The following is a 26,095-nucleotide window of genomic DNA, read 5'->3' on the forward strand; positions in this document are numbered from 1 at the left end:
AAATAAGTCCTACGATACTGTAGTTATTCTTGTCGAGCCATATCATCTAAATGTTTTGTTACTTCAACACTTCAATCATTCTAATGAGAAAATTATTCCGTTTACACACCCAATTTCCACGTCTTTGTCAGCAAAAACTTGACCTGATGAAAGGAGGACTCGAAAAAGAGAGGCTCTATGGGAAGACTAATGTTGACTGGTGTTTTTAACTTTAGGGGAAAGTACTCTCCCAATATTGTTTATGACATGCTCTCAGAGTTTTTCTTCATCAACAGCTTTCAACCAAGTGGAACCATTCCCCAAAGCATTTGGTGGAGGTAGAAACAAGCTCTTAATCGCTTGTGTGTTATTGAATTATTGAATTAAAAGCTTATGTGCTCAGGGTGAGCATGTCAATTTTTCCCAACTGAATGGTACACTGCTCATTCCTTTCTCATCTGAATAGATCGTTTGTGTATGTAAAATGGTGAAGAATGGGGGCATTACACAGATCGCTTTCATTGTCTGTAATTCCTATTCACTCTGACTGTAATCATTGTGAAAGACAAGTCATATTCATCCACCCAACAGTGTGTGATATGCCCGTCCCTAATCTGCATTCAGCGCTCCTCAACAACACGTCGCCGATTTCTGTCAAGCAGTTGTTGCACAGGGTTAATTAAAGGAGGGTTTTCTTCAAAGAACACATTTTGCATAATTGCAGCCCAAGTGGGAGTTTCACCTGTAGCCATTTGTTAAGAGTAAGTGATATCTTAAAGGATCTCAAGGGGTATATTCGACCACATTGCCTGAGTCCTTTCAGATTGACATTCTGCTATCGCCTGTTTTCATGTCTAGTGTTTTAAAATTCTGGGGATTGAAGTAGAGGAGTAGAGCGAGCGATGTGATATTATTGCCTGGCATTTCATTGGGAATCAGTTGCTGTGACCCACGCAATTTCCCCCTCAAAGAGTATTTCAACTTATGCAGATGAGCTCATCAGAGCCGCCTGCTGAGCAGCAACATCTCGGTCTGGAATTGTCAATACCAGCAACGAAAACAAATGCAAATCAAAATCTAAATTAATATGTTTCCCCTGAGGAGGGAACTGAGTCTTACTTATATTCGTCTCTCAGAACATGACAGGATCCTGTTATCCCGAAAACAAGCACTGTGGCATTCTCAGCGAGATGACACACAGATGTCATATGTCTTCTACTGCTTCAGATAAGACAGGAGAAAATAGAAAAAGCAATTAATGGGGATAATTTAGTTATTGTGAAACACATAGCCTTTTGAGATGGTGATCTAATTTAGCACAAATCAATGCATCATAATAAAAATACAATTTAGTGAATAGTAGATAGAGTAGCAGTAGAGTAGCCTACTGTATAAGAGCCAGATGAGTTGGAAGGGATTCAAGTTCCCCTGTTATGCGGCTTTAGTCACTAGCAGAACCCATGCCACTGTTTGATAGAGCTACAGACAGCATCAGAGGGAATAACATGGTATGTTTGGAAAGAGCTGAACCAGCAAAGACAGGATAAACGAGCTAGGGCTGCCATATCATTGCTGTTGTCCATCACTTTTACCTGAAGTGCTTACCCCTGCTAGGGATTTTATTGCACTGGTGCTCTTTCTTGTTGGGAACTAGTGGTTCTCATGACAAACGGTTTCTATTCTGCTCAGGATGGTACAGAATGGGATGTCAGGAAGAGGAAAATTGATTCAAATGGACGGCTATCCTGCAGCTGGCTTTAATTCAGGCACACCAGTGTTAAACAAATTCCCACGTACCATACACTGGGGACTTGTTTAATGCTTAAGCAGCATAGAAGCATCATAGGTTTGGCTGATTTGCAGTTTAATGAGGTACACTATTGGGCTGAGGTCGATGAAACTTGCATAAACTACAGATGTAGGATCTTAATTTGAGCCAGTTTGCTACAGCAGGAAAATAATCCTGCAGCAACAGGAAAGGTGAATCATTATGTGGATTATAATGAATGGACATTTTTGTAGGGGTTGATACAGTGTCCCTAAGGGAAAATCAAGCCTGAAATTTCAAAGTGGAAATTACAATCTTCAGAATCCATTTTAAACCTCAAATACACAAGTTTAAAATTGCAGAAAGTTTTCCTGCAACAGGGGGGGATCAAATTAATTAAGATCCAACATCTGTAAAGCATTTCATATTGTCTGATTTCATTTGTTTGCTGTAAAAGATAATTAGTTGGTGTGTAAAAAGAAAGGTGACTGCGGTTAAGAGTATGATAATATTAAGTTAACTTGAGAGTGGGATCTCGACCGCTATTTTAAATAGTCATGGCTCGTGTTGGTGTGTGTTTGTGGGGTTGCAGATTTTTCTGACAGTTGATTAAGCAAGATAAATCATGTCAGCCCTTGAACCATACCTTGGAGAGAGAATTATGATCCTCAGGCATAACAAAGCTTAATAGCTTTAGAGGCACCATTTGTCAAAAATAATTACATTCCATGTTTCGCAGTAGCACATGTGTATACAAATTTAATAACAACAAGTACAGCAGCTTATATTCACTTGAAAGCTCAGCTTATTTGCACATAAACTGCAGAGAAGACGACGATAAAATTACAAATACATTCATAAAAAACGGTTAGATTTTTCAGGGACCTCAAATTGTTTTATGAAAAGCGACATTCCCTATTTTACCAGAGCAGAGTCGCATTTAAACGTTCATAAGACACTTCACATTGTATTATACTTGAATGATATGTATTTCAATTGTCTGAAATATCCAAATAATGTTTCTCATACACTACAGTAAGTGAAGACAAAACATTTCACTGTACATAAGCAGACAGGACTCAATAGCTTAACAGGAGCAATTCGTTCAACAGCCTCACAAAATTGGAGCTTGAAATGTGTAAAACACGGACATCTAAATTGAAGGGTATACCATGAAAACACGTAATGGCATGAAAGCAATGGTTTTCTTCCCCTTCCGCTCACAGCAGTCAGAACCAAGAGCACACACTTTACTTTGAACAACAAACCACAGAATCAAAAAAAGAGATAGTTCATGTCTGATGGTTTTTGGTTATACAATGCATGTCTGGAACCTTCCTGGGTCAAAACAAATTACCCCTCCGCCATTCATCTGTGACCTCATCACATGGCGGCCAAATGAGAGCAAGGCCCAGACTTTGACCTTTTAGTTCCCAGAGTCCCGCTGGTCCAGATTGACGCACTCCATCCCCCCACATTCCTGGCTGATGATCCCAGATCTGATCCCAGAGCTGTGGATAAGGCTGTTGGACAGGGACTTGGGACTGAGGTCGCAGGACAGGTACGACGGATCCTCTAGTTCCGTATGGGGCGGTGAACACTGGCCATCTGGGGGTCCGTAGGCACTGCTGTCTGAGCCCCCCTCCCCGACCCTCCCCACCTCCTCCCTGGGCCCTTTGGTTGGGGAGTCCAGGGGTGTGTCCCCCTTGGTGGGGCTGCTGGACACGGAGGAGCACTCCTGCAGCAGGGGACTGAGGCCGCGCTGAGACTTTAAGTAGGGTTTGACGTTGGCTACTAGGATGATGCTGTCCCGCTGCTCCTTCCCGAACGTGCTGAGGGTTCTTCTGGCCGCACTCCGGTTGAGGCTGCCATAAATCTCTGTCTCCACCATGGCCTCCATTCCCACTGGGATGAAAAGGTTGGTGCGATTATCGTCGCTGTCTGCTTGGCTTCCTACACGTAACTTTGGCATCCAACATCTGTCAGAATGGCCCAGTGCACGACATTCATCTGTGCAGTGAACAGATCTGCCTTGTCCTAAGGAAAGATTTACAAAGTTCTTATTAAATGACTGATGATCGCTTTACAAAGTATAATCAAATATGCAAGTTAAAGAACACAATTAAATTCAGAGCCAGCTCAATCTCCTCCCACACATACTGAAATAAAAAGCATAGAAAAATGAATAAATCATTTCTAGGGAATAAGTACAACCACTCCAATTTCCAGTCTGTCAGGACCAAGATCAAGAGAAAATGTGAGTTCAAAATGCATATTAAATCAAAAGGGAGAACAAAATGACAACAGTTCGATTATGTAAACTGCAACGTAGGTCTCACACATTACAATCACTGTGCTTTGAAGGCATACCCACCAAGGTAGACGAACCACACATTACAATCACTGTGCTTTGAAGGCATACCCACCAAGGTAGACGAACCACAGACTACAGTCAAGTGCCCATTGCATTTTGTCTGTCTTTCATCTCCAGTCAGAGGGAAAAAAAACCAACCAGTTTTACATATATACATATAAAAATACCAACAAAAAAAAACTATATTTGGAGGTAGCGCTCACCACTGCAGAGAATCTAGCCTTTGACAATGATGTAAAGAGAGAGGTCTGTATATTGAAAAGGTTCATTGAAGCATTTGCACTTTATATTTTGGACTACTGCATTTATGTCTGAGAGAACTAAAAAGCCAGTTTTGCATTGCCTTCTCACTGTATGCGGTGAATTCAAATTAGTTCAGACAATTAAGAATGAATATAAGGGTATGAGCACCCATTAAGATAGGTGCTAACAATGCATTTTATGTTAATTTTGCAACACATATGGCAAGTGGTTAAATATAGGAAACTATCATATCTCGACTCACAGTGACCATTTCTTTTCACAGCTAATAGGCAAAGAAGCACACCTGGCCTGGAACAATAGCTCTTCGTTATCAGGATTTGTGTGTTCATGTCTCGTACAACACAGACCAACCATGCAGATGTACAGTAGGATCTTAACTTGATCACCCTGTTGCATTCCAGGAAAAAGTGTATTTGAGGTATTAACAAGGATTTCGAAACTTGTAACTTACATTTTTAAATTTCAGACTTGATTTTCCCTTACAAAAAATATATCAACTCTTACAAAAATTCCCATTAATTATAATCCACATAATATTTCACACACAAAAATTTATTATTTTCCTGCTGTAGCAAACTGGCTCAAATTAAGATCCTACATCTGTATGTTACCTCCTTCCCTTGTACATACAATACTGCAGCTATTCCTAAAGACATTGGTATCTTACAAAAAATAGCAAGAGTAGACAGGCTGTGCCTTGCCATGATCCTGCCACAGTCAGTATAATTTAAATCTCTTAAGGCACCTTAGAGTTCGAGGACTAATCATGTTTAATGGGTCTACAATTGCAGTGATATGCCTTGTGGATGCTTTTTAAAAGCCAGGGACACAAAGGACCCATTTAAAGGGATCACACGGGTGGTGTACTATGGTTAAGTTGAAGGGAAAAACATGTTTTCCAAGAAAAGAACCTGCCTGGTCATTATAAATAGAAACAGACAAAGCCTAGCAACAGAGAACCCCAAGATGTATGCACCTGGTTTCTCCTGGAGACAATACATATTCAGAGGGGGACGCAATTGAGAGACGCACAGGTGCATAAATTACCTGTATCAAAGCTGAGAGGAGACTGGAGTCTTTGATAAAGGTGAAAATACAAAAACACTACTTAATCCACTGTTGTGGCCTTTTGTGTTAGGGCTTCTCGGGATATGATTCAAAGACTGCTCGGTTTTCCTGTATAGTGCTCTTTGCATTAAGTCTAAACTATTGTTCCAGGCTACCTGCACAACTTGCTGGATTTCAATACTTATTTTCCTAGAGATAAAGAACATATACTGTATCCACACTTCCCACAAACCAGTATGTGTGCACTGTGGCCTATAGAAAATATACATAATGCAGAAACCGTCTGACTTTTCGTGCTTGGAGGATGAACTGTCTGCACACTCAATGTACATTCAATGTAGAACTGACAAACCCTTACAGTACACATTTAATGCGACAATTAGCTTCGCTTTAAACTGCTGTACATTTTCTACAACCAAAGACAACTCAGAGTACATCAGAAAAAAAGCGTTAACAAAAGCTATTAATATTAAATGCATTGCCCCAGTTCTTTGCATTTCTCTTATCTTAAAAATGTAGTCCTTTAAATTAATTGACATTCCAGTCAAGTAAGCATCAGTGCTGTGTGTAAATTCAACTCTGCACATATGAAACATCTCTTTCAATATCTTTCCATTTGATTGGCCTTTGAACAGGGGCTGGAGAATCAGACTCAGAAATATGTGCTCCAGAAAAGTGTGATTGAATTTACACCTCCCACAGAGAGAGCATGGCCCTGCCGTTTCCCCTGACACACACGCACACACACAATCCCACACGTCCCCCTGGCAACCACAACAGTGTGCCCATCGCTGTCCTCCTGAGCACGCCACAAACAAACAGCTCATAGCAATGCAAATGGAGTGGAAAGCACTGCACAGGGATCTGATGACCACAGCCATTCAATTCCAAGACACTTCTGTCTCTCACTGAGGGAAATGAGAACCAGCCCCACTTCAGTCAAGTCCTCCATTATCTTTCCGACTGCAGACAAACTGACTTTTATGGGAGACGTGCCTTATCTTTTATATGCATCATATCATGCAGGAAAAGAGCTACATAAACCAATCATAATCCGACCAGTGGTGAAAAGGACTTGACTGGTGGAAATTGAAATTCATCAATGATTGTATGATTCTATTGAGCACGTCAACAAGACTTGACATAGCTGGTATGACATACTCCTATTTTTTCTATGTCCATTCTAACAGTCCATTCTAACATTCCATTTAAGATTCCAGACAAGGCAACTGAGAATGTCGCCCGCAGAAAAGCTGTATGAAAACATTGTCAAGAGCCACCAAAAGCTACCTGTCTGTTTGTACTGAAAGCGTCTGTCATGCTCTTTTGTCCCTGTCTTCCAATTCAAGCTTGAAGGAAGTTTATAATCAAATAATGAAATGATCAAATGAGACAGCCATAGAGGTACACTATACCATGCATATGAGCTCGTTTGAATGCTAAAGCCAGCAGAGGATGTTTGAACATTCTTTCCTTCAGCCAATGGACCCTTTTATCCTCTTAACTATCATCTACTTTCCACTCTGGTGCCTTCATTTCATATTGGCAGTGCAGCTCCACATTTCTGCCACAGGACTTCAATGCAGAAAAAATATACGTTGAAATATATTTCCTGTACTCAAAATGGATTCGTTCAAAAGTTTGGGGTCACTTAGAAATGTCCTTGTTTTTGAAAGAAAAGCATATTTTTTGGCCATTAAAATAACATCAAATTGATCAGAAATGTTGTAAATGACTATTGTAGCTGGAAACGGCAGATTTTTACGGAATATCTACATAGGCGTACAGAGGCCCATTATCAGCAACCATCACTCCTGTGTTCCAACGGCACATTGTGTTAGCTAATCCAAGTTAATCATTTTAAAAGGCTAATTGATCATTAGAAAACCCTTTTGCAATTATGTTAGCACAGCTGAAAACTGTTGTGCTGATAAATAAGCAATAAAACTGGCCTTCTTTTAGACTAGTTGAGTATCTGGAGCATCAGCATTTGTGGGTTCGATTACAGGCTCAAAATGGCCAGAAACAAAGAACTTTCTTCTGAAACTCGTCAGTCTATTCTTGTTCTGAGAAATGAAGGCTATTCCAAGCGAGAAATTGCCAAGAAACTGAAGATCTGGTACAACGCTGTGTACTACTCCCTTCACAGAACAGCACAAACAGGCTCTAACCAGAATAGAAATAGGAATGGGAGGCCCCGGTGCACAACTGAGCAAGAGAACAAGCACATTAGAGTGTCTAGTTTGAGAAACAGATGCCTCACATCCTCAACCGGCAGCTTCATTAAATAGTATCCGCAAAACACCAGTCTCAACATCAACAGTGAAGAGGCGACTCCGGGATGCTGGCCGAATGCTGGCAGAATTCCTCTGTCCAGTGTCTGTGTTCTTTTGTCCATCTTAATATTTTCTTTTTATTGGCCAGTCTGAGATATGGCTTTTTGTTTGCAACTATCCCTAGAAGGCCAGCATCCCGGAGTTGCCTCTTCACTTTGGACATTGAGACTGGTGTTTTGCGGGTTGCATGTTCAATAATAGTGGCTAACATGTTTTTTTAATAACTACCCATTCTCTCTCTCCCATATCCCACATATACAACTATCTCAGTCAAGTAGTGAATGTCAAGCACATATTCAACCACAAAGACCAGGGAGATTTTTCAATGCCTCGCAAAGAAGGGCACCGATTGGTAGATGTGTACAAATAAAATAAGCAGAAGCTAAATACATTACATTTCCAAAGTATTCACCCCCTTGGTGTTTTTCCTATTTTGTTGCATTACAACCTGTAATTTAAATGGATTTGGATTTTATGTAATGGACATACACAAAATAGTCCAAATTGGTGAAGTGAAATTAAAAAAATAACTTTTTTTTTTAAACGGAAAAGTGGTGCGTGCGTATGTATTCACCCCCTTTGCTATGAAGCCCCTAAATAAGATCTGGTGCAACCAATTACCTTCAGAAGTCACATAATTACTTAAATAAAGTCCACATGTGTGCAATATAAGTGTCATGATCTGTCACATGATTCACTTGTTCTGAAAGGCCCCAGAGTCTGCAACACCACTAAGCAAGGGGCACCACTAAGCAAGGGGCACCACCAAGGAGCTCTCCAAACATGTCAGGGACAAAGTTGTGGAGAAGTACAGATGAGGGTTGGGTTATAAAAAAATATCTGAAGCTTTGAATATCCCACGGAGCACCATTAAATCCATTATTAAAAAATGTAAAGAATATGGCACCACAACAAACCTGCCAAGAGAGGGCCGCCCATCAAAACTCACCGACCAGGCAAGGAGGGCATTAATCAGAGAGGCAACAAAGAGACCAACGATAACCCTGAAGGAGCTGCAAAGCTCCACAGCGGAGATTGGAGTATCTGTCCATAGGACCACTTTATGCCGTACACTCCACAGAGCTGGGCTTTACGGAAGAGTGGCCAGAAAAAAGCCATTGCTTAAAGAAGAAAATAAGCAAACACGTTTGGAGTTCTCCAAAAGGCATGTGGGAGACTCCCCAAACATATGGAAGAAGGTACTCTGGTCAGATGAGACTAAAATTGAGCTTTTTGGCCATCAAGGAAAACGCTATGTCTGGCGCATACCCAACACCTCTCCCCACCCAGTGAATACCATCCTCACAGTGAAGCATGGTGGTGGCAGCATCATGCTGTGGGCATGTTTTTCATTGGCAGGGACTGGGAAACTGGTCAGAATTGAAGGAATGATGGATGGTGCTAAATACAGGGAAATTCTTGAGGGAAACCTGTTTCAGTCTTCCAGAGATTTGAGACTGGGATGGAGGTTCACCTTCCAGCAGGACAATGACCATAAGCATACTGCTAAAGCAACACTTGAGTGGTTTAAGGGGAAATATTTAAATGTCTTGGAATGGCCTAGTCAAAGCCCAGACCACAATCCAATTGAGAATCTGTAGTATGACTTAAAGATTGCTGTACACCAGCGGAACCCATCCAACTTGAAGGAGCTGGAGCAGTTTTGCCTTGAAGAATGGGCAAAAATCCCAGTGGCTAGATGTGCCAAGCTTATAGAGACATACCCCAAGAGACTTGCAGCTGTCTTTGGGGGGGGGTGAATTTGGGGGGGGTGAATAGTTCTGAACACTCAAGTTTTCAGTTTTTTTGTCTTATTTCTTGTTTGTTTCACAATAAATCATATTTGGCATCTTCAAAGTGGTAGGCATGTTGTATAAATCAAATGATACAAATCCCCCCAAAAATCTATTTTAAGGTTGTAAGGCAACAAAATAGGAAAAATGCCAAGGGGGGTGAATACTTTCGCAAGCCACTATATCCCTTTACGCATGGTGAAGTTATTAATTAGGCTTTGGATGGTGTATCAATACACCCAGTCACTACAAAGATACAGGCTTCCTTCCTAACTCAGTTGCCAGAGAGGAAGGTCACTGTTTAGGGATTACACCATGAGGCCAATGGTGATATTAAAACAGTGACAGAGCTTTAATGGTTGTGATATGAGAAAACTGAGGATGGATCAACAACATTGTAGTTACTCCACAATATTAACCTAAATGAAAGGAAGCCTGTACAGAATATAAATATTCCAAAACATGCATCCTGTTTGCAACAAGGCACTTAAGTAATACTGCAAAGAAATTAACTTTTTGTCCTGATTATAAAGTGTTATGTTTTGGGCAAAATACAACACAACACACAACTGAGTACCACTCTTCATATTTTCAAGCGTGGTGGTGGCTTCATCATGTTATTGGTATGCTTGTCATCAGCAAGGATTAAGGAGTTTTTTTAGGATAAAAATAAACAGAATACAGCTATAAGCACAGGCAAAATCCTAGAGGAAAACCTAGTTCAGTCTGCTGGGGGACTGGGAGTTGAATTCACTTTTCAGCAGGACAATAACATAAAACACAAGGCCAAACATACAGTTGAAGTTGGAAGTTTACATACACTGAGGTTGGAGTCATTAAAACTCCTTTTTCAACCATTCCAAAAATGTCTTGTTAACAAACTATAGTTTTGGCAAGTCGGTTAGGACATCTACTTTGTGCATGACACAAGTAATTTTTCCAAGAATTGTTTACAGACGGATTATTTCACTTATAATTGTATCACAATTTGTATCACAATTATAACTGTATCACAATTCCAATGGGTCAGAAGTTTACATACACTAAGTTGACTGTTCCTTTAAACAGCTTGGAAAATTCCATAAAATTATGTCATGGCTTTAAAAGCTTCTGATAGGCTAAATGACATCACTTGAGTCAATTCGAGGTGTACTTGTGGATGTATTTCAAGGCCTACCTTCAAACTCAGTGCCTCTTTGCTTGACATCATGGGAAAATCAAAAGAAATCAGCCAAGACCTCAGAAAAAAATTGTAGACCTCCACAACTCTGGTTCATCCTTTGGAGCAATTTCCAAATGACTGAAGGTACCACGTTCATCTGTACAAACAATAGTACGCAAGTATAAACACCATGGGACCACGCAGCCATCATGCCACTCAGGAAGGAGACACGTTCTGTCTCCTAGAGATGAATGTACTTTGGTGAGAAAAGTGCAAATCAATCCCAGAACAACAGCAAAGGACCTTGTGAAGATGCTGGAGGAAACTCGGTACAAAAGTATCTATATCCACAGTAAAATGAGTCCTATATTGATATAACCTGAAAGGCCCCTCAGCAAGGAAGAAGCCACTGCTCCAAAACGGCCATAAAAAAGCCAAACTACGGTTTGCAACTGCCCATGGGGACAAAGATCATACTTTTTGTCCTCTGTCTGATGAAACAAAAATAGAACTGTTTGGCCATAATGACCATCGTTATGTTTGGAGGAAAAAGGGGGAAGCTTGCAAGCTGAAGAACACCATCCAACCGTAAGAACGGGGGTGCAGCATCATGTTGTGGGGGTTCTTTGCTGCAAGAGTGGACTGGTGCACTTCACAAAATAGATGGCATCACAAGGAAGGTAAATTATGTGGATATATTGAAGCAACATCTCAAGACATCAGTCAGGAAGTTAAAGCTTGGTCACAAATGGGTCTTCCAAATGGACAATGACCCCAAGCATACTTCCAAAGTTGTGCAAAATGGCTTAAGGACAACAAAGTCAAGGTATTGGAGTGGCCATCACAAAGCCCTGACCTCAATCCTATAGAAATTTGTGGGCAGAACTGAAAAAGCGTGTGCGAGCAAAGAGGCCTACAAACTTGACTCAGTTACACCAGCCCTGTCAGGAGGAATGGGCCAAAATTCACCCAACTTATTGTGGAAAGCTTGTGGAAGGTTACCTGAAACATTTGACCCAAGTTCAACAATTTAAAGGCAATGATACCAAATCTAATTGAGTTATGTAAACTTCTGACCCAGTGGGAATGTATGAATGAAATAAAGGCTGAAATAAATCATTCTCTCTACTATTATTCTGACATTTCACATTCAGAAAATAAAGTGGTGATCCTAACTGACCTAAGACAGGGAATTTTTACTTGGATTAAATGTCAGGAATTGTGAAAAACTGAGTTTAAATGTATTTGGTTAAGGTGTATGTAATCTTCCGACTTCAACTGTACACTGGAGTTGCTTACAAAGACGACGTTGGATGTTCCCGAGTGTTCCAGTTTTGACTTAAATCGGCTTGAAAATCTATGGCATGACTTAAAAATGGCTGTCTAGCAATCATCAATATCAGTTTGACAGAGCTTGACGATTGGGAAAATATTGTATAATCCAGGTGCCAAAGCTCAATTAATACCTAAGGCTAAGGTGTATATAAAAACTTCACTACATTACTAAAGAAAACAATGTACTTTTTACTCCATACATTTTCCCTGACACCCAACAGTATTTGTTACATTTAGAATGCTTTGCAGGACAAGAACTGGTCCAATTCACACATGTATAAGAGAACATCCCTGGTCATCTCTACTGCATCTGATCTGGCGGACTCACTTAATAACACAAATGCATAATTTATATTATGTCTGAGGTGTGGTGCCCCTGGCTATCCATAATAAAAAAACAAATACTAATGAGTGTATGTAAACTTCTGAGCCACTGGGAATGTGATGAAAGAAATAAAATCTGAAATAAATCATTCGCTCTACTATTATTCTGACATTTCACATTCTTAAAATAAAGTGGTGATCCTAACGACCTAATACAGCGAATTTTTACTATAATTAAATGTCAGGAATTGTGAAAAACTGAGTTTAAATGTATTTGGTTAAGGTGTATGTAATCTTCGACTTCAACTGTACACTGGAGTTGCTTACAAAGACGACGTTGGATGTTCCCGAGTGTTCAGTTTTGACTTAAATCGGCTTGAAAATCTATGGCAACAAAAGGGCTTGTCTAGCAATCATCAATAATCAGTTTGACAGAGCTTGACGATTGGGAAAATATTGTATAATCCAGGTGTCCAAAGCTCTTAGAGATTTACCTAAAAAGACTCAAAGCTGTAATCACCGCCAAAGGTGCTTCTACAAAGTATTGGCTCAAAGGTGTGAATACTTATGTAAATTAGATATTTCTGTATTTAATTTTCAATACATTTGCTAAAATGTCTAAAAACGTATTTTCACATTGTCATGATGGGGTATTGTGTGTCGACGGTTGAGAAAAAAACATGTTTTCACCTCACATATGAATTGCAGTTTCACATGTTAAAAACCTTCACATGTGAAAATCGGATATGTAAAACACATTTGCCGTTTCACATGTAATAAAACTCCACATGTGAAAACCACACTTTCACATGTGGAATTGCAAGTTCACATGAAATCCATTCACATGTGAAAATCTAAGTTGCAGTTTCACATGTAAAAAACATTCACATCATTAAAATCTAACTTTCACATGTGGAATTGCAAGTTCACATGTGATGGTGAAATGTTGTTATTCTCCTCACATGTGAAAAGGTGGTGTTAACATGTTGCAGTGGCAATGTTTCCACATATGGATTTGCAAATTCTGTAATGCCATTCTGTAAAAAGGTAACTTAGCCTACCTGAGTATAAATATTCAATATGCATTATTTCTTATTTCTGAGCCATCCATTGAGTGTTACTGCTGCAGACACACGCCTCTGTTCTTCATACGTTGGTCAGTGACCGTTGGAAGAAGAACAGAGAAAAAAACTGAGAAGCTAACGCTCCGTGTCTCCTTATTTATCCTGTTTAACATGTTAAAATTAGTACTGGCAGAGTTAATCAGTTAACTCAAGTTAACTTTTTGTAATTTAATGCACAATTTTTGGGGGGCACATTGTCCGAAAGTGTTCAAAATACATTGAAAACATCCACAATAAATTACAGCTCAATTTTAGCAACTCTATAAAGAAATGTAATCGTTTAACAGCCCTAGTTGACATTAAAGTGTGAAAATACACATGTGAAAGTGTAACGGACATGAGTCGGTCATGGTTGAAAATGGTCACGGGGTGAGGTAGGCCCGCTTGCGACTTCAAAATTAGTGTTGGCCCTCTTGGTCGAATCGTCAAGACGTTGTGTGAGACCCGGGTTGTAATCCCGACCAGTTACAAAGGCACAAATGTGAAACTTATAATATCACATGTGAAATGTTGGGAAACCACATGTGTCTGAATCAAGTAAAAAAATGTACATGTGAAAAATCCATGTGAAACTTCACGTGTGTCTGAAAACCAACTGTCTGTTTTTATCACATTACATTTCCAAGTGATTTGTTCACACGTGTTCACACATATTTGTCTGAAAACCATGCTTTATTGTGTGTTTTTTTGTTGTTGTAAGGGTATACACAAATTATGAGTATTATGGTCTAGCTAGCTCGGTAAAAATAGAAAATTGTATATACTGTAGCGGAAAGCTAAATTTGCTAAGTTGGCTAACCAACTGTTCCTTGCTATAGCTTCCATTGATTGAGCCCAACAATCAAACATGACTGCGTATACCGATTAGCCAGCTAGCTAGCTACTTCAATAACTCTTCAAATGTGTCTGCCTTATTTTGTTTCCATTAGTTGAATGCAGATGATGTGCTGACCTGAAGGCATGATAATGTAAATTAAAGCAGTGCAAGCCTTGTAATTGTGTTTATCAATGCTAGGCAAGAATTGTATTTTGGACAAAATGTGTCAGAAGAATGCTGGACAAGCTGCAAATCTGCAGAACCAAGCAGAACCATGCAGCCACTTTTAATTATAAACTGCTGATCAATTAATACATCCCCCTAATTACTAATTAACCTGTCCACAGCAACACTGATGATCCAAACTGATGATACCTGATGTCCTAAAGATAGCAGCATCATTTGTTTAGGTAAGATAGAACATTTGCTAACTAAGGTGTTTAATAAGCAGTCAAGCAATGTATATTTTTTTTCCAAATTTGATTCACCATTTCTCTTTTCTTCACAGAGGTAAAGATATTTATAGCTGCATGACTTTGTAAGCTTTGACTGTCATGTTTCTAACTCCTCTACTAATCTTAAAATGTGTCTGTTCCATTTTGTTTCCGTAGGTCATGAACAGCCAAAATCATGTTTCATGAAATGTAATGATATTTGAAGGAAACCAGATCAAAGTATGATGACCAAAGTCTGAAAAATGTCTGTTGCTTCTACATTGATAAAGTTTGATTATAAAGTTACTGGTGCCCTCCCCATGTCAAATGCTTTAATTAATTATTAAGGGGACAAGGTGACATCACCTTAACTCTCATTTGAATACACCAATGGTAACATGATATTTTCTTACCTAGTATCGCCTTGTAACCAACATCGGAGAAGTCGTGTTTGCAGAGGGGCGTGGCTTATATAGATATATAGCTACACTACTGGTGCCAAGATTTAACTGTGGAGTGTCAGCTAATATAATTAAATGTTTACCCTATTCATGTCTGGTGTTAGCTAGTTACTGGCTAGCTAGGTATACAGCCAGCATGGAACAAAAGGGAGGAGGGTCGTTCAAAACTCAGACGCAGTTGTCAAGTCAACACATCTGTTATTTGCTGCTGTGAACCGCATCACAAGAGACCTGCCAAATGGGTGATGTTTTTTTTTATATCATTAACTAGGTTTCCATCCAACTGGCGAGCAAAATATTTTAGCGGCACCTCTCGTTACAGTGAAGATAATTTTTTTTAGTTTTAAAGTTAATTTCCTGCAATTCTAGTCATTTTGCCATGGGGCGGAGAGAAGAATGTGCAGTTTTACAGCTAATTTCCTGCAACTCAACATATTTTTGCAATAGGGTGGAGGAATATGTTTGCCGTTTTTAATATGATAACTGATGATCAAATGGGCCCCACCCCGGTCGGTAATTTGACCAAGTTTAGATAGCTGGCCACTAGACTAATTTACCAATGTAGAAATGTTACTTCATCTGTAGCCTAATAAACTGCATGCTTTCCCGACATGTCGTAGTGGGAGGATCACACAACATGTCATCATGTGACTCTAAGTTTACTTTGATATGATGGTCATATCAAATATCATATCAATATTTGCGCGTAAAAACGTTTCTACTCACATTTTTCACATAATTCATTTTACCGACACAAAAAGATCCCACCTTGCTAGCGTTTTATTATTTTTTGACATTTGGAAAGTGTACAGAAACATTTCCATCAGGCCTGTCATAATAGCTTTTATCCGCCATGTACTTTATAAAGAAAGTTAGTGATTTCAATTTGAAGTTGTTGTTTCAGTTGCTTTGGGCGTCACCACATTTGCTTAAGATGTTGTTACTGCAGCATTGCCCACTGCATCCAACTTGCTTGACATAGGCGTTTCAAAGAGGTATCAGTCACGGAGAGCTCTGAATATAAACTCCCCACCCACTCAGCCTGTCTTTTCAAATTTCCTGGTAGTTGGCCATGAAAGAAAAAGTACTTTTCAGAATGACTGTTCAGGACCTTTAATGGAAGAATATGCTGTGTAGCCCGGAAGATCATTAAGTAATTGTAAATAGAGATTAATAAGGCTTGGATTTGTGAGTCAATGCTAAGAATGTTGTCCAAGGGAATGGACTAAACGGGAAAGAAAAATGTTAGACATGCTGCAATCCTTTTTAAAAACAATGCACATCATTTTGAATTCTAAATTGCCTATCTGCAATTTAATACACTCCCCTAATTCCCCTGTCCACAGCAACATCGATGGTGCAAACTGATGGTGCCTGCCTGATGTCTTAATGAAAGCAGCGACATTTTTGAAAGTAAGATTGAACTTGAGTTGAATATGTGTTCAATAAATGCTCAAGCAATCTACATTATTTCCCAATTTGATTCAACATTTCCTTTTTCTTTACTGATACACTACACAACCAAAAGTATGTGGACACCTGCTTGTCGAACATCTCATTCCAAAATCATGGGCATTAATATGTTGGTCCCACCTTTGCTGCAACAACTCCACTCTTCTGGGAAGGCTTTCCACTAGATGTTGGAACATTGCTGCGGGGACTTGCTTCCATTCAGCCACAAGAGCATTAGTGAGGTCGGCGATGATGTTGGGCAATTAGGCCTGGCTCGCAGTCGGCGTTCCAATTCATCCCAAAGGTGTTCGATGGGGTTGAGGTCAGGGCTCTGTGCAGGCCAGTCAAGTTCTTCCATACCAATCTCAACAAACAATTTCTGTATGAACCTCGATTTCTGCACAGGGGCATTGTCATGATGAAACAGGAAAGGGCCTTCCCCAAACTGTTGCCACAAAGTTGGAAGCACAGAATCGTCTATAATATCATTGTATGCTGTAGCGTTAAGATTTCGCTTCACTGGAACTAAGGGGCATAGCCCGAACCATAAAAAACAGCCCCAGACCCTTATTCCTCCTGCACCAAACGTCACAGTTGGTACTATGCATTGGGGCAGGTAGCGTTCTCCTGGCATCCTCCACCAAACCCAGATTAGTCCGTCAGACTGCCAGATGGTAAAGCATGATTCATCACTCCAGAGAACGTGTTTCCACTGCTCCAGAGTCCAATGGCGGCGAGCTTTACACCACTCCAGCCCGAAGCTTGGCATAGCAATCTTAGGCTTGTGTGTCTGGCTGCTTGGCCATGGAAACCAATTTCATGAAGCTCCTGGAGAACAGTCGTTTTTTTATTTAACCTTAATTTTACTAGGCAAGTCAGTTAAGAATAAATTCTTATTTACAATGACGGCCTACCCCGGCGAAACCCTCCCCTAACGCAGACGACGCTGGGCCAATTGTGCCAATTGTGCCAATTGTGCTCTATTGGACTCCCGATCACGGCCGGGTTGTGATACAGCCCGGGATCAAACCAGGGTCTGTAGTGACGCCTCTAGCACTGAGACGCAGTGCCTTAGATCGCTGCACCACTCGGGATGTCATCAGTTGTGCTGATGTTGCTTCCAGAGGGAGTTTGGAACTCGTAGTGAGTACTGCAACCGAGGATAGACGATTTTTACGCGCTTCAGCACTCGGTGGTCCCGTTCTGCAAGCTCGTAAGGCCTACCACTTCACGGCTGAGCCGTTGTTGCTCCTAGACGTTTCCACTTCACAATAACAGCACTTACAGTTGACCGGGGCATCTCTAGTAGGGCTGAAATTTGACGAACTGACTTGTTGGAAAGGTGGCATCCTATGGCGGTGCCACGTTGAAAGTCACTGAGCTCTTCAGTAAGGCCATTCTACTGCCAATGTTTGTCTATTGAGATTGCATGGCTGTGTGCTCAATTTTATACATCTGTCAGCAACGAGTGTGGCTGTAATAGCCAAATCCATAAATTTGAAGCGCTGTCCACCTACTTTTGTATATATAGTGTATGAAATCAGATGAAACACCCCACCAGAAGCAATCAACAACCCAGATTCAGTTCCATAATTGTTTTAAATAAAATATTTACAGATTTCGTAATGAAAAGTTTATTTAATGTGACATTGAAAAATATAAACATAAAATATACAGTACCAGTCAAAAGTTTGGATACAACTATTCATTCAAGGGTTTTTCTTTATTTTTACTATTTTATACATTGAAGAATAATAGTGAAGACATCAAAACTATGAAATAACACATATGGAATCATATAGTAAATAAAAAAGCTTTGCACACCTTTGGCATTCTCTTAACTTGCTTCACCTGGAATGCTTTTCCAAAAGTCTTGAAGGAGTTCCCACATATGCTCAGCACGTGTTGGCTGCTTTTCCTTCACTCTGCGGTCCAACTCATCACACACCATCTCAATTGAGATGAGGTTCGGTGATTGTGGAGGCCAGGGCATCTGACGCAGCACTCCATCACGCTCCTTCTTGGTCAAATAGCCCTTACACAGACTGGATGGGTGTTGGGTCATTGTCCCATTGAAAAACAAATGGTAGTCCCACTAAGTGCAAACCAGATGGGATGGCGTAACGCTGCAGAATGCTGTGGTAGCCATGCTGGTTAAGTGTGCCTTGAATTCTAAATAAATCACTGACAGTGTCACCAGCAAAGCACACCTACACCATCACACCTCCTCCTCCATGCTTCAAAGTGGGAACCACACATGCAGATATCATCCGTTCACCTACTCTGCATCTCACAAAGACACAGCAGTTGGAAACAAAAGTCTAAAATTTGGGCATATCAGACCAAAGGACAAATTTCCACCGGTCTAATGTCCATTGCTCGTGTTTCTTGGCCCAAGAAAGTCTCTTCTTATTATTGGTGTCCTTTAGTAGTGGTTTCTTGCAGCAATTTGACCATGAAGGCCTGATTCACGCAGTCTCCTCTGAACAGTTGATGTTGAGATGTTTCTGTTACTTGAACTCTGTGAAGCATTTATTTGTGCTGCAATCTGAGGTGCAGTTAACTCTAATGAACTTATCCTCTGCAGCAGAGGTAACTCTGGGTCTTCCTTTCCTGTGGAGAGCCAGTTTCATCATAGTGCTTGATTGTTTTTGCGACTGCACTTGAAGAAACTTTCAAACTTTCTAGAAATGTTCCAGATTGACTGACCTTCATGTCTTAAAGTAATGATGGACTGTCATTTATCTTTGCTTATTTGAGCTGTTCTTGACATAATACGGTCTTGGTATTTTACCAAATAGGGCTTTCTTCTGTATACCACTGCTACCATGTCACAACACAACTGATTGGCTCAAACGCATTAAGAAGGAAAGAAATGCCACATATTAACTTTTTACAAGGCACACCTGTTAATTGAAATGCATTCCAGGTGACTACCTCATCTCGCTGGTTGAGAGAATGCCAAGAGTGTGCAAAGCTGTCATCAAGGCAAAGGGTGGCTATTTGAAGAATCTCAAATATAAAATACATTTTGATTTGTTTCACACTTTTTTGTTACTACATGATTCCACATGTTTTATTTCATAGTTTTGATGTCTTCACTATTATTCCACAATGTATAAAACAGTAAAAATAAAGTCAAATCCTTGAATTAGATGCATTTCCAGAATACATTTGAAAATAAAGAATTGGCCAAATCATATATTTTCTAAAATATATTTCCTACTTTTTTCAGATGCATTTTAAATACATTTTCAGATGTATTTTAAATACCTTTTCAAATGCATTTTAAATACAATTTGCAATGTATGTCAAGATGTATTTTAATGTATATATGATTTGGCCAATTCTTTACGTTTTCAAATGTATCCTGAAAATGCACCCAAAATTATATTTAAAGAAATAAAAAAATAGTATCCAACAGTTCATCTGACTCTGATGTAGATCAAATCCCGAAGTATCCCTTTAAATGTATTTTTTTCCATATGGGCTGAGCTACATTATCATGCTGCCTCATAGAGCTAAGATTTAATTACTGCTGCCTATGTCCTGTGTAGCTCAGTTGGTAGATCCCGCTGGTCCCGTGTTGCTCAGTTGGTAGAGCATGGTGCTTGCAACGCTCGGGTTGTGGTTTTGAATCCCATCCGGGGCCAGTATGAAAATGTATGCACTCACTACTGTAAGTCTGCTAGATCAGAGTTTCCCAAACTTAGTCTTGGGCCCCCCCCTGGGTGCACTCATCATCAGGCTATGATTATTTGAATCAGCTGTGTAGTGCTAGGGAAAAAACTCAAATGTGCACATGGGGGGCCCCCAGAACTGACTTTGGGATACCCTGTCCTGAATGACTAAATTGTAATTGCATATCATTCATACTGCTGAAATCTTGTTTAAGTATTATGATTTCAGGAATCTCTTTGAGGTGTACACTGTACTATCATTATTTGCTTTAGCTTTACCCTGAGGATGGTACTGTAGGATTGGGGATAAACAGACTGTGTACATGTGTTTGTAGTGCATTTTGGCTTGGTGCAGTGATTGGAAAAACAAGGGTCTGATACAAGTGTCCGTTAAGCATCTTCAAGATGTCAGAGAGAGAGAGAGAGAGCCTCCACTCACCCTGCTCGAGAGGCTGGCCATTAACCGCTGTGGCTTTCATCTTGATGGCCTCCCTGGCAGACGTGTCGCAGTGGGAGCCTTTATTAGTATCCTGGTCACTATCAGCCTGGTCACTATCACCATGGCCACTGTCTCGGAGGCTCGCTCGCTCTGCATCCTTAAATGTTGAGCTGCTGCAGGATGAGGAGACAGGGGGGGAAAAACATAACTCATTGGTGGTGGCTTCCGTCTGTCTTTCCTGTGATCGCCCTTGCGCCCTATTTGACGTGCTTGTTCTGATGGCTTGATATTGAATAGAATGTAAATGGCGGTTGTCAGGTAGTTATCATTTAGCGGCCTTACCTTTGAGCAAATGGCTGCCTGTTGGACGTATAATTGGGCTCCGAGGGAAAATTATCCGTCTGAGAATTGAAGAGAGATAATTATTTGTGTATTGTGCACCAGAATAGTTTCCCTGTGTGCAACAGTTTATATGAGCAATATGACATATTCAAAGGACACCTCCATTAACTATGGCTTGGCCTGCATTCAGATCTGTACATCTGAAGCATTTAGGAACACATTAAATCCTTACTTGCTACATCCATTTTTTGAACTCTAACTCAGCTTTTTATCAAAACAGAGGCGGGATGTCCACTTTGTTATTGTTTAAATTAAGGACTCTAGCTTCAATAAAGCATATTCCAGTGTGAGAGAGCAGCAGCTATCAGTGGCTCCCTGATAAGAACAAATCTCCTTTATGTCCATATGTGCCTGTTTGGCGAGGGAGAGAAGAAATGCATCAGCCACTGTCATCTGCATCCTTGTTTTTTCTCATCTTGAGAATAATGTGTTTGTGTTGATCACACCCACATGCCCTAGCAACTGGTGACAGCGCCAGCTCTTGTCATCAGTGTTATCATCTCCAAATGAGACTGTCTCGGAGACTGTCCTAGATATTTACATAATTTACAACTGAAAAGACCGCTGTGCTAAATAAAATTACATGCACTCCTTGTCAATTTAATATGCTGGCTTGCATAAGCAGCCTTGTCATCTCTTACAAGGCAGGGCTGGACCCTATTAATGGCTTATCTTGCCAACATTGGATTTGGATTTGTGGAACTGGCCCATGTTTGTGGAGGGCAAGAAGTGGGATTGTAAGGTTATGCTGTGTGCATCTAGCTGTCTGGCACAAAATATTTCACTAATGTGATCAGACAAGCTGTTCAAACACCTGTCCAATCCCAGATTTCGGGCAGGGTTTTGTTTTCACTCTGTGGCAGGAGGATCTGGCAGTGGCAGTACAGCAGCGCAGTCCAAGACCCACACGGTTTGCATATCTTACAGAAATGGTTTCCTGGTTATTTAGACCACCTGTAAGGTGCTGCTAGAAGTGACTCATAATGGGACAATTTGGTTAGGATCTCTGTGGAGGAAATGTAGATCACAAACAATCTATTCTAGCACACTAACAACCGGTATAAAAAATACAGTATCTTTTCATATATTATTTCTTCAATATGCTTGTGGTGTATCATGCTGCATTTTTTGTCCTTCAATCTGCATCATATGGCGCCAGACAGGGAATACAAAATGATAACAAGGATGTCTGATTGCATGGTGCCTGAGTATTGATTTAAAGAATTACATATCTTGTGGCAGATTTGTATAAAATACCATGGAAGAATAAAAGGCCATAAAAAAATATGGTACAATGATTCTGTTTCTCACCTGTATCACTGACATTCTATTCATAGGAGTCTCTGTGGTAAGCCCCGCGAAGCTTGAGTGACAGCCAGCCCGAGGCACCGTCAGGCTGTTGGAGGTGGTTTTCAGGTACATGACCTCTGACCTGGGCAGCGTGAGAGGCAGGGGGCTGGTCGTCTGGTAGTCGAAACAGATAGGTGAGGTGATGAGAGACGGGCTGCTCACCACGTTCATCCTGCTCACAGAGTCCCTCTCCTCCATCTCGCTCTGCACCAGCATGATTTCATTCTTGTTGATCCTTTTCTTCTTGCCCTTCCCCACTGGGGGATTGGAGTTGGAGTACTCAGCCATGCGGCACTTATAATTCCCAGCCTCCTTATCTTGATGCTTGGACTTAACGGCGATGGCAGTCATGACAGCCAGCAGCATGACAGAGATGATGCAAAGGGTGACGATGAGGGGCAGGGACAAGTCCCAGTGCTGCTGCTCCCCGCTAGCCCTGGACTCCCCTCCTGCCATGGCTCCTGTGCTGGCCTTAATGATCAGCTTGGCCACAGCAGAAAGTGGGGGCTTGCCGTGATCGGTTACCTTCACTACCAGCTCTACAGCTGGGGCCACATCCTCCCACACAGCATGGGCAGTCCTGACCTCGCCGGCCACAGGGTCCATCTCAAACAGGTGCTCCTCGTTACCCTCAGAGATCTCGTAGGTCAGACGACCACTCTCGCCGTAGTCGTGGTCGACTGCTCTTACCGTGGTCACTATGTACCCCAGGCCTACATTTCTAGGGACCATGATTTCCGCAGTATCATTTAGCATTAGGGGTAATACAATAACTGGTAGATTGTCATTGACGTCAAGCACACTGACCCTGACTGTGGCACTGCTCTCCATATGAGGAGACCCTGCGTCTTTAGCTTGAACATTGAACTCAAAGAACTTAGTTTGTTCGTAGTTGAAAGACCTTGAGGCGTATATGGCTCCGTTGGTAGGATTGACAGACACGTAGGTGTAAACTGACACGTCTCCGATGTGCGATGGCAAAATGGAGTAAGACACAGTTCCATTCCGACCTATATCTGGATCATGAGCCAGAACTGAGCCTAAGTACTCCCCTGGGATGTTGTTCTCAGGCACCTGGAGCACATAGATGGTCTTGGTGAAACGTGGTGCATTATCATTCTCATCTAAGATTTTCACTGTGAACGATTTGGTGTAATTCAACGAAGGTATTCCGTTGTCTCTGGCCACTATAGTCACGTTATATTCGTCTTTCAGTTCCCTGTCTAGAGGTCTGTCTGTGAGCAGAGTGTAAAAATTATCATTGTTTTCCTGCAGCCTGAATGGTACATTGCCAAGCACTCTGCATTGGAGCTGGCCATTTCTCCCAGAATCCTTATCAGTGACTCTCACCAGGGCGATGACAGATTCTGGAGGCGCTGCCTCACTGATAGCTCCCTGACGGACTGAGACAAAACTTATGACAGGCCAATTATCATTCTTGTCAAGCACTTTGACTGAAATCTTACAATGGCCAGGGATGGGGTTAGGCCCCAGATCCTTGGCCTGCACGTCAAATTCAATGGTTGGATTCTCTTCATAGTCAATTTCTCCCTGAATCTTTATTACACCTGTGTTGGGGTCAATAGAAAACAACTCCTGGACTCTATCAGATGCATATCCACTGAAAGAATAGACTACCTGTCCATTGCTGCCCTCATCTTGGTCTGTTGCATTCAGATCTATCAGCATTTTCCCAGGTGGTGAGTTTTCAGGGAGCTCCAGCACATAGGCGGGTTTGTCAAATACTGGGCTATTATCATTTGAATCAGTAACTCTCACATTGATTTGCATGGACCCTGATCTTGGATACTCCCCTCCATCAATGGCTGTCAAAAGGAGGGTATGATGGGACTGATCCTCCCTATCTAGAGGTCGCTGAACTACCAATTCAGGATAGATGGTTCCCTCGCCCCTCAATTTCAAGTCCAAAGAAAATGTATTGTAATCATCTCTGGTGACCTGATAAGTCTTTATTCCGTTTCCCCCAGAATCTGAGTCATGCGCAATTGTTAGAGGGAAACGTGTCCCAGCAGCTGCATTCTCTGAAATATCAATATTGATGTGATCTGAGGGAAAACCTGGCGAGTTGTCGTTTATATCCACTACATCAATCTTGATCATGCATATTTCCTTGTCGTTGGCAAACACTTCCATGGAGAGCTGACACTTGGGGTTGCGTCTGCACAATGTCTCCCTGTCAATTCGCTGTTTGGTAAAAAGAAGCCCACTCTCTGGGTCCACATCAATGAGATGTGGAGCAGAATTCTCCAGAACTCTAAAGTTAGATTTTTCCCCTCTCTCCACCGGTCCAAATCCGGCATCCTTAGCAATGTTTCCGATAACAGTTCCAGGTCCCTGCTCCTCTGGAACGGAATAATTCAGATTCTTCAGAGTCCGGGCTTTAGCCCAAAAGAGAAGGAAAAAGATGACAGGAAGACGCATATCCATTTACTGTGTAGGATGCGCGTGCTTAAAAATTCCCGTTTTAACTTCCAACCTGTTGATTTGTTCAGCGACCACACTACGACTAAAATCACACGAGACAGGTAGTTTTGTATCCAACACAACGGAGAGGTTATTAAATCGATTTCTTGCTATCTTTTCTATATTTTACGCTGTCCTTTTAACCTCCTTCACATGCCGTACAGCTATGATGAACTCTGTGTAAACAAAGATGAACGCCCAAAGACATATCACGCGTTAACGCAATACAAAATGTAATATGTGGCAGACGTGATTCGCTGGTGCGGTGAATAAAATATATTCAGTGATTTTAAAGCGCTTATGATTTCCCTTGTTGCTACAAGGTTACAAACGTTTGTACATCCCGCTATGCTGAAGGTTGGGCAGTACAAAAGCGCAATGCCCTTATGCGACATCTATAGCCTACCTAAAGCAAAACACTGAGATACTCATTAATTTAACCATTCATATCCCAGCATAGTCAGCGACCATCTATACAGTATACTTTTTCTGAGCGCTACACACTGTTGCATACAGGTTATGTACACATGGACCAACCCATAGAGTAAAGCAGATGCAGCAAATAAATATGCTCCTTCGGGACCACGTTTTACATTTTCCTTTCATTCACGAACATCTGGTGAGCGATAAGGACTTTTGCCCGATAATTGTCCTATAATCAGTCCAGTAATCCGGTAATCCAGTCCAGTTGGACCTTGTGCCCTTGCATCCTGCATTGATTCGGGGTAAGAACATCAACAATGCTCCTTTAGAGGTTAAACAAATCCAAGACTTCAGGTGCACAACGTTGTAGATTTTTTCGATATGGTCCCCAAATAATTCTGTGTTCAATTATCCGGTCACGTCAACAGTTGAAAACAGCTCTCTTGGCATTGAGATCTGGTTACCACTAGAATCCTCCCGACGCCCTACACACTGACTCCAGTTTATATCTTGGTGCATTTAACATTGTTTCTGATCGTCTTCCAACCAATGAGTGAAACTGTGACAGATCCTGCCTTGGGGGTTTTCTCCAATAGGTCTGGCAAGTTCGCATTGAACGAGGGCTG

General features: G+C 41.1%; 1 protein-coding gene across 1 annotated transcript; it reads right to left on the reverse strand.

Moving 5' to 3' along the window:
- Positions 1-2,487: 2,487 nt before the first annotated feature.
- On the reverse strand, positions 2,488-26,095 carry LOC111959310 (protocadherin-17). The gene is made up of 4 exons (XM_023980792.2): positions 22,524-26,095; positions 21,153-21,211; positions 20,811-20,983; positions 2,488-3,784 (listed from the first exon to the last, which is right to left on the reverse strand). The coding sequence occupies exons 1-4, from the start codon at positions 25,008-25,010 to the stop codon at positions 3,174-3,176; spliced, it is 3,330 nt and encodes a 1,109-aa protein (XP_023836560.1). The 5' UTR covers positions 25,011-26,095; the 3' UTR covers positions 2,488-3,173.

Source organism: Salvelinus sp. IW2-2015, linkage group LG36 (genome assembly GCF_002910315.2).
Source record: "Salvelinus sp. IW2-2015 linkage group LG36, ASM291031v2, whole genome shotgun sequence".
In the NCBI taxonomy this organism is placed as follows: Eukaryota; Metazoa; Chordata; class Actinopteri; order Salmoniformes; family Salmonidae; genus Salvelinus; species Salvelinus sp. IW2-2015.

Bases quoted from the DNA above. Each gene is read 5' to 3' on its own strand.
- LOC111959310 (XM_023980792.2), bottom strand. From the start codon at position 25,010: ATGGATATGCGTCTTCCTGTCATCTTTTTCCTTCTCTTTTGGGCTAAA. The intron at 21,212-22,523 runs GTGAGAAACAGA...TTCAATTCTCAG, and splicing joins ATAGAATGTCAGTGATACAG to ACGGATAATTTTCCCTCGGA. The intron at 3,785-20,810 runs GTGAGTGGAGGC...ATCTTTCCTTAG, and splicing joins TGGCCAGCCTCTCGAGCAGG to GACAAGGCAGATCTGTTCAC.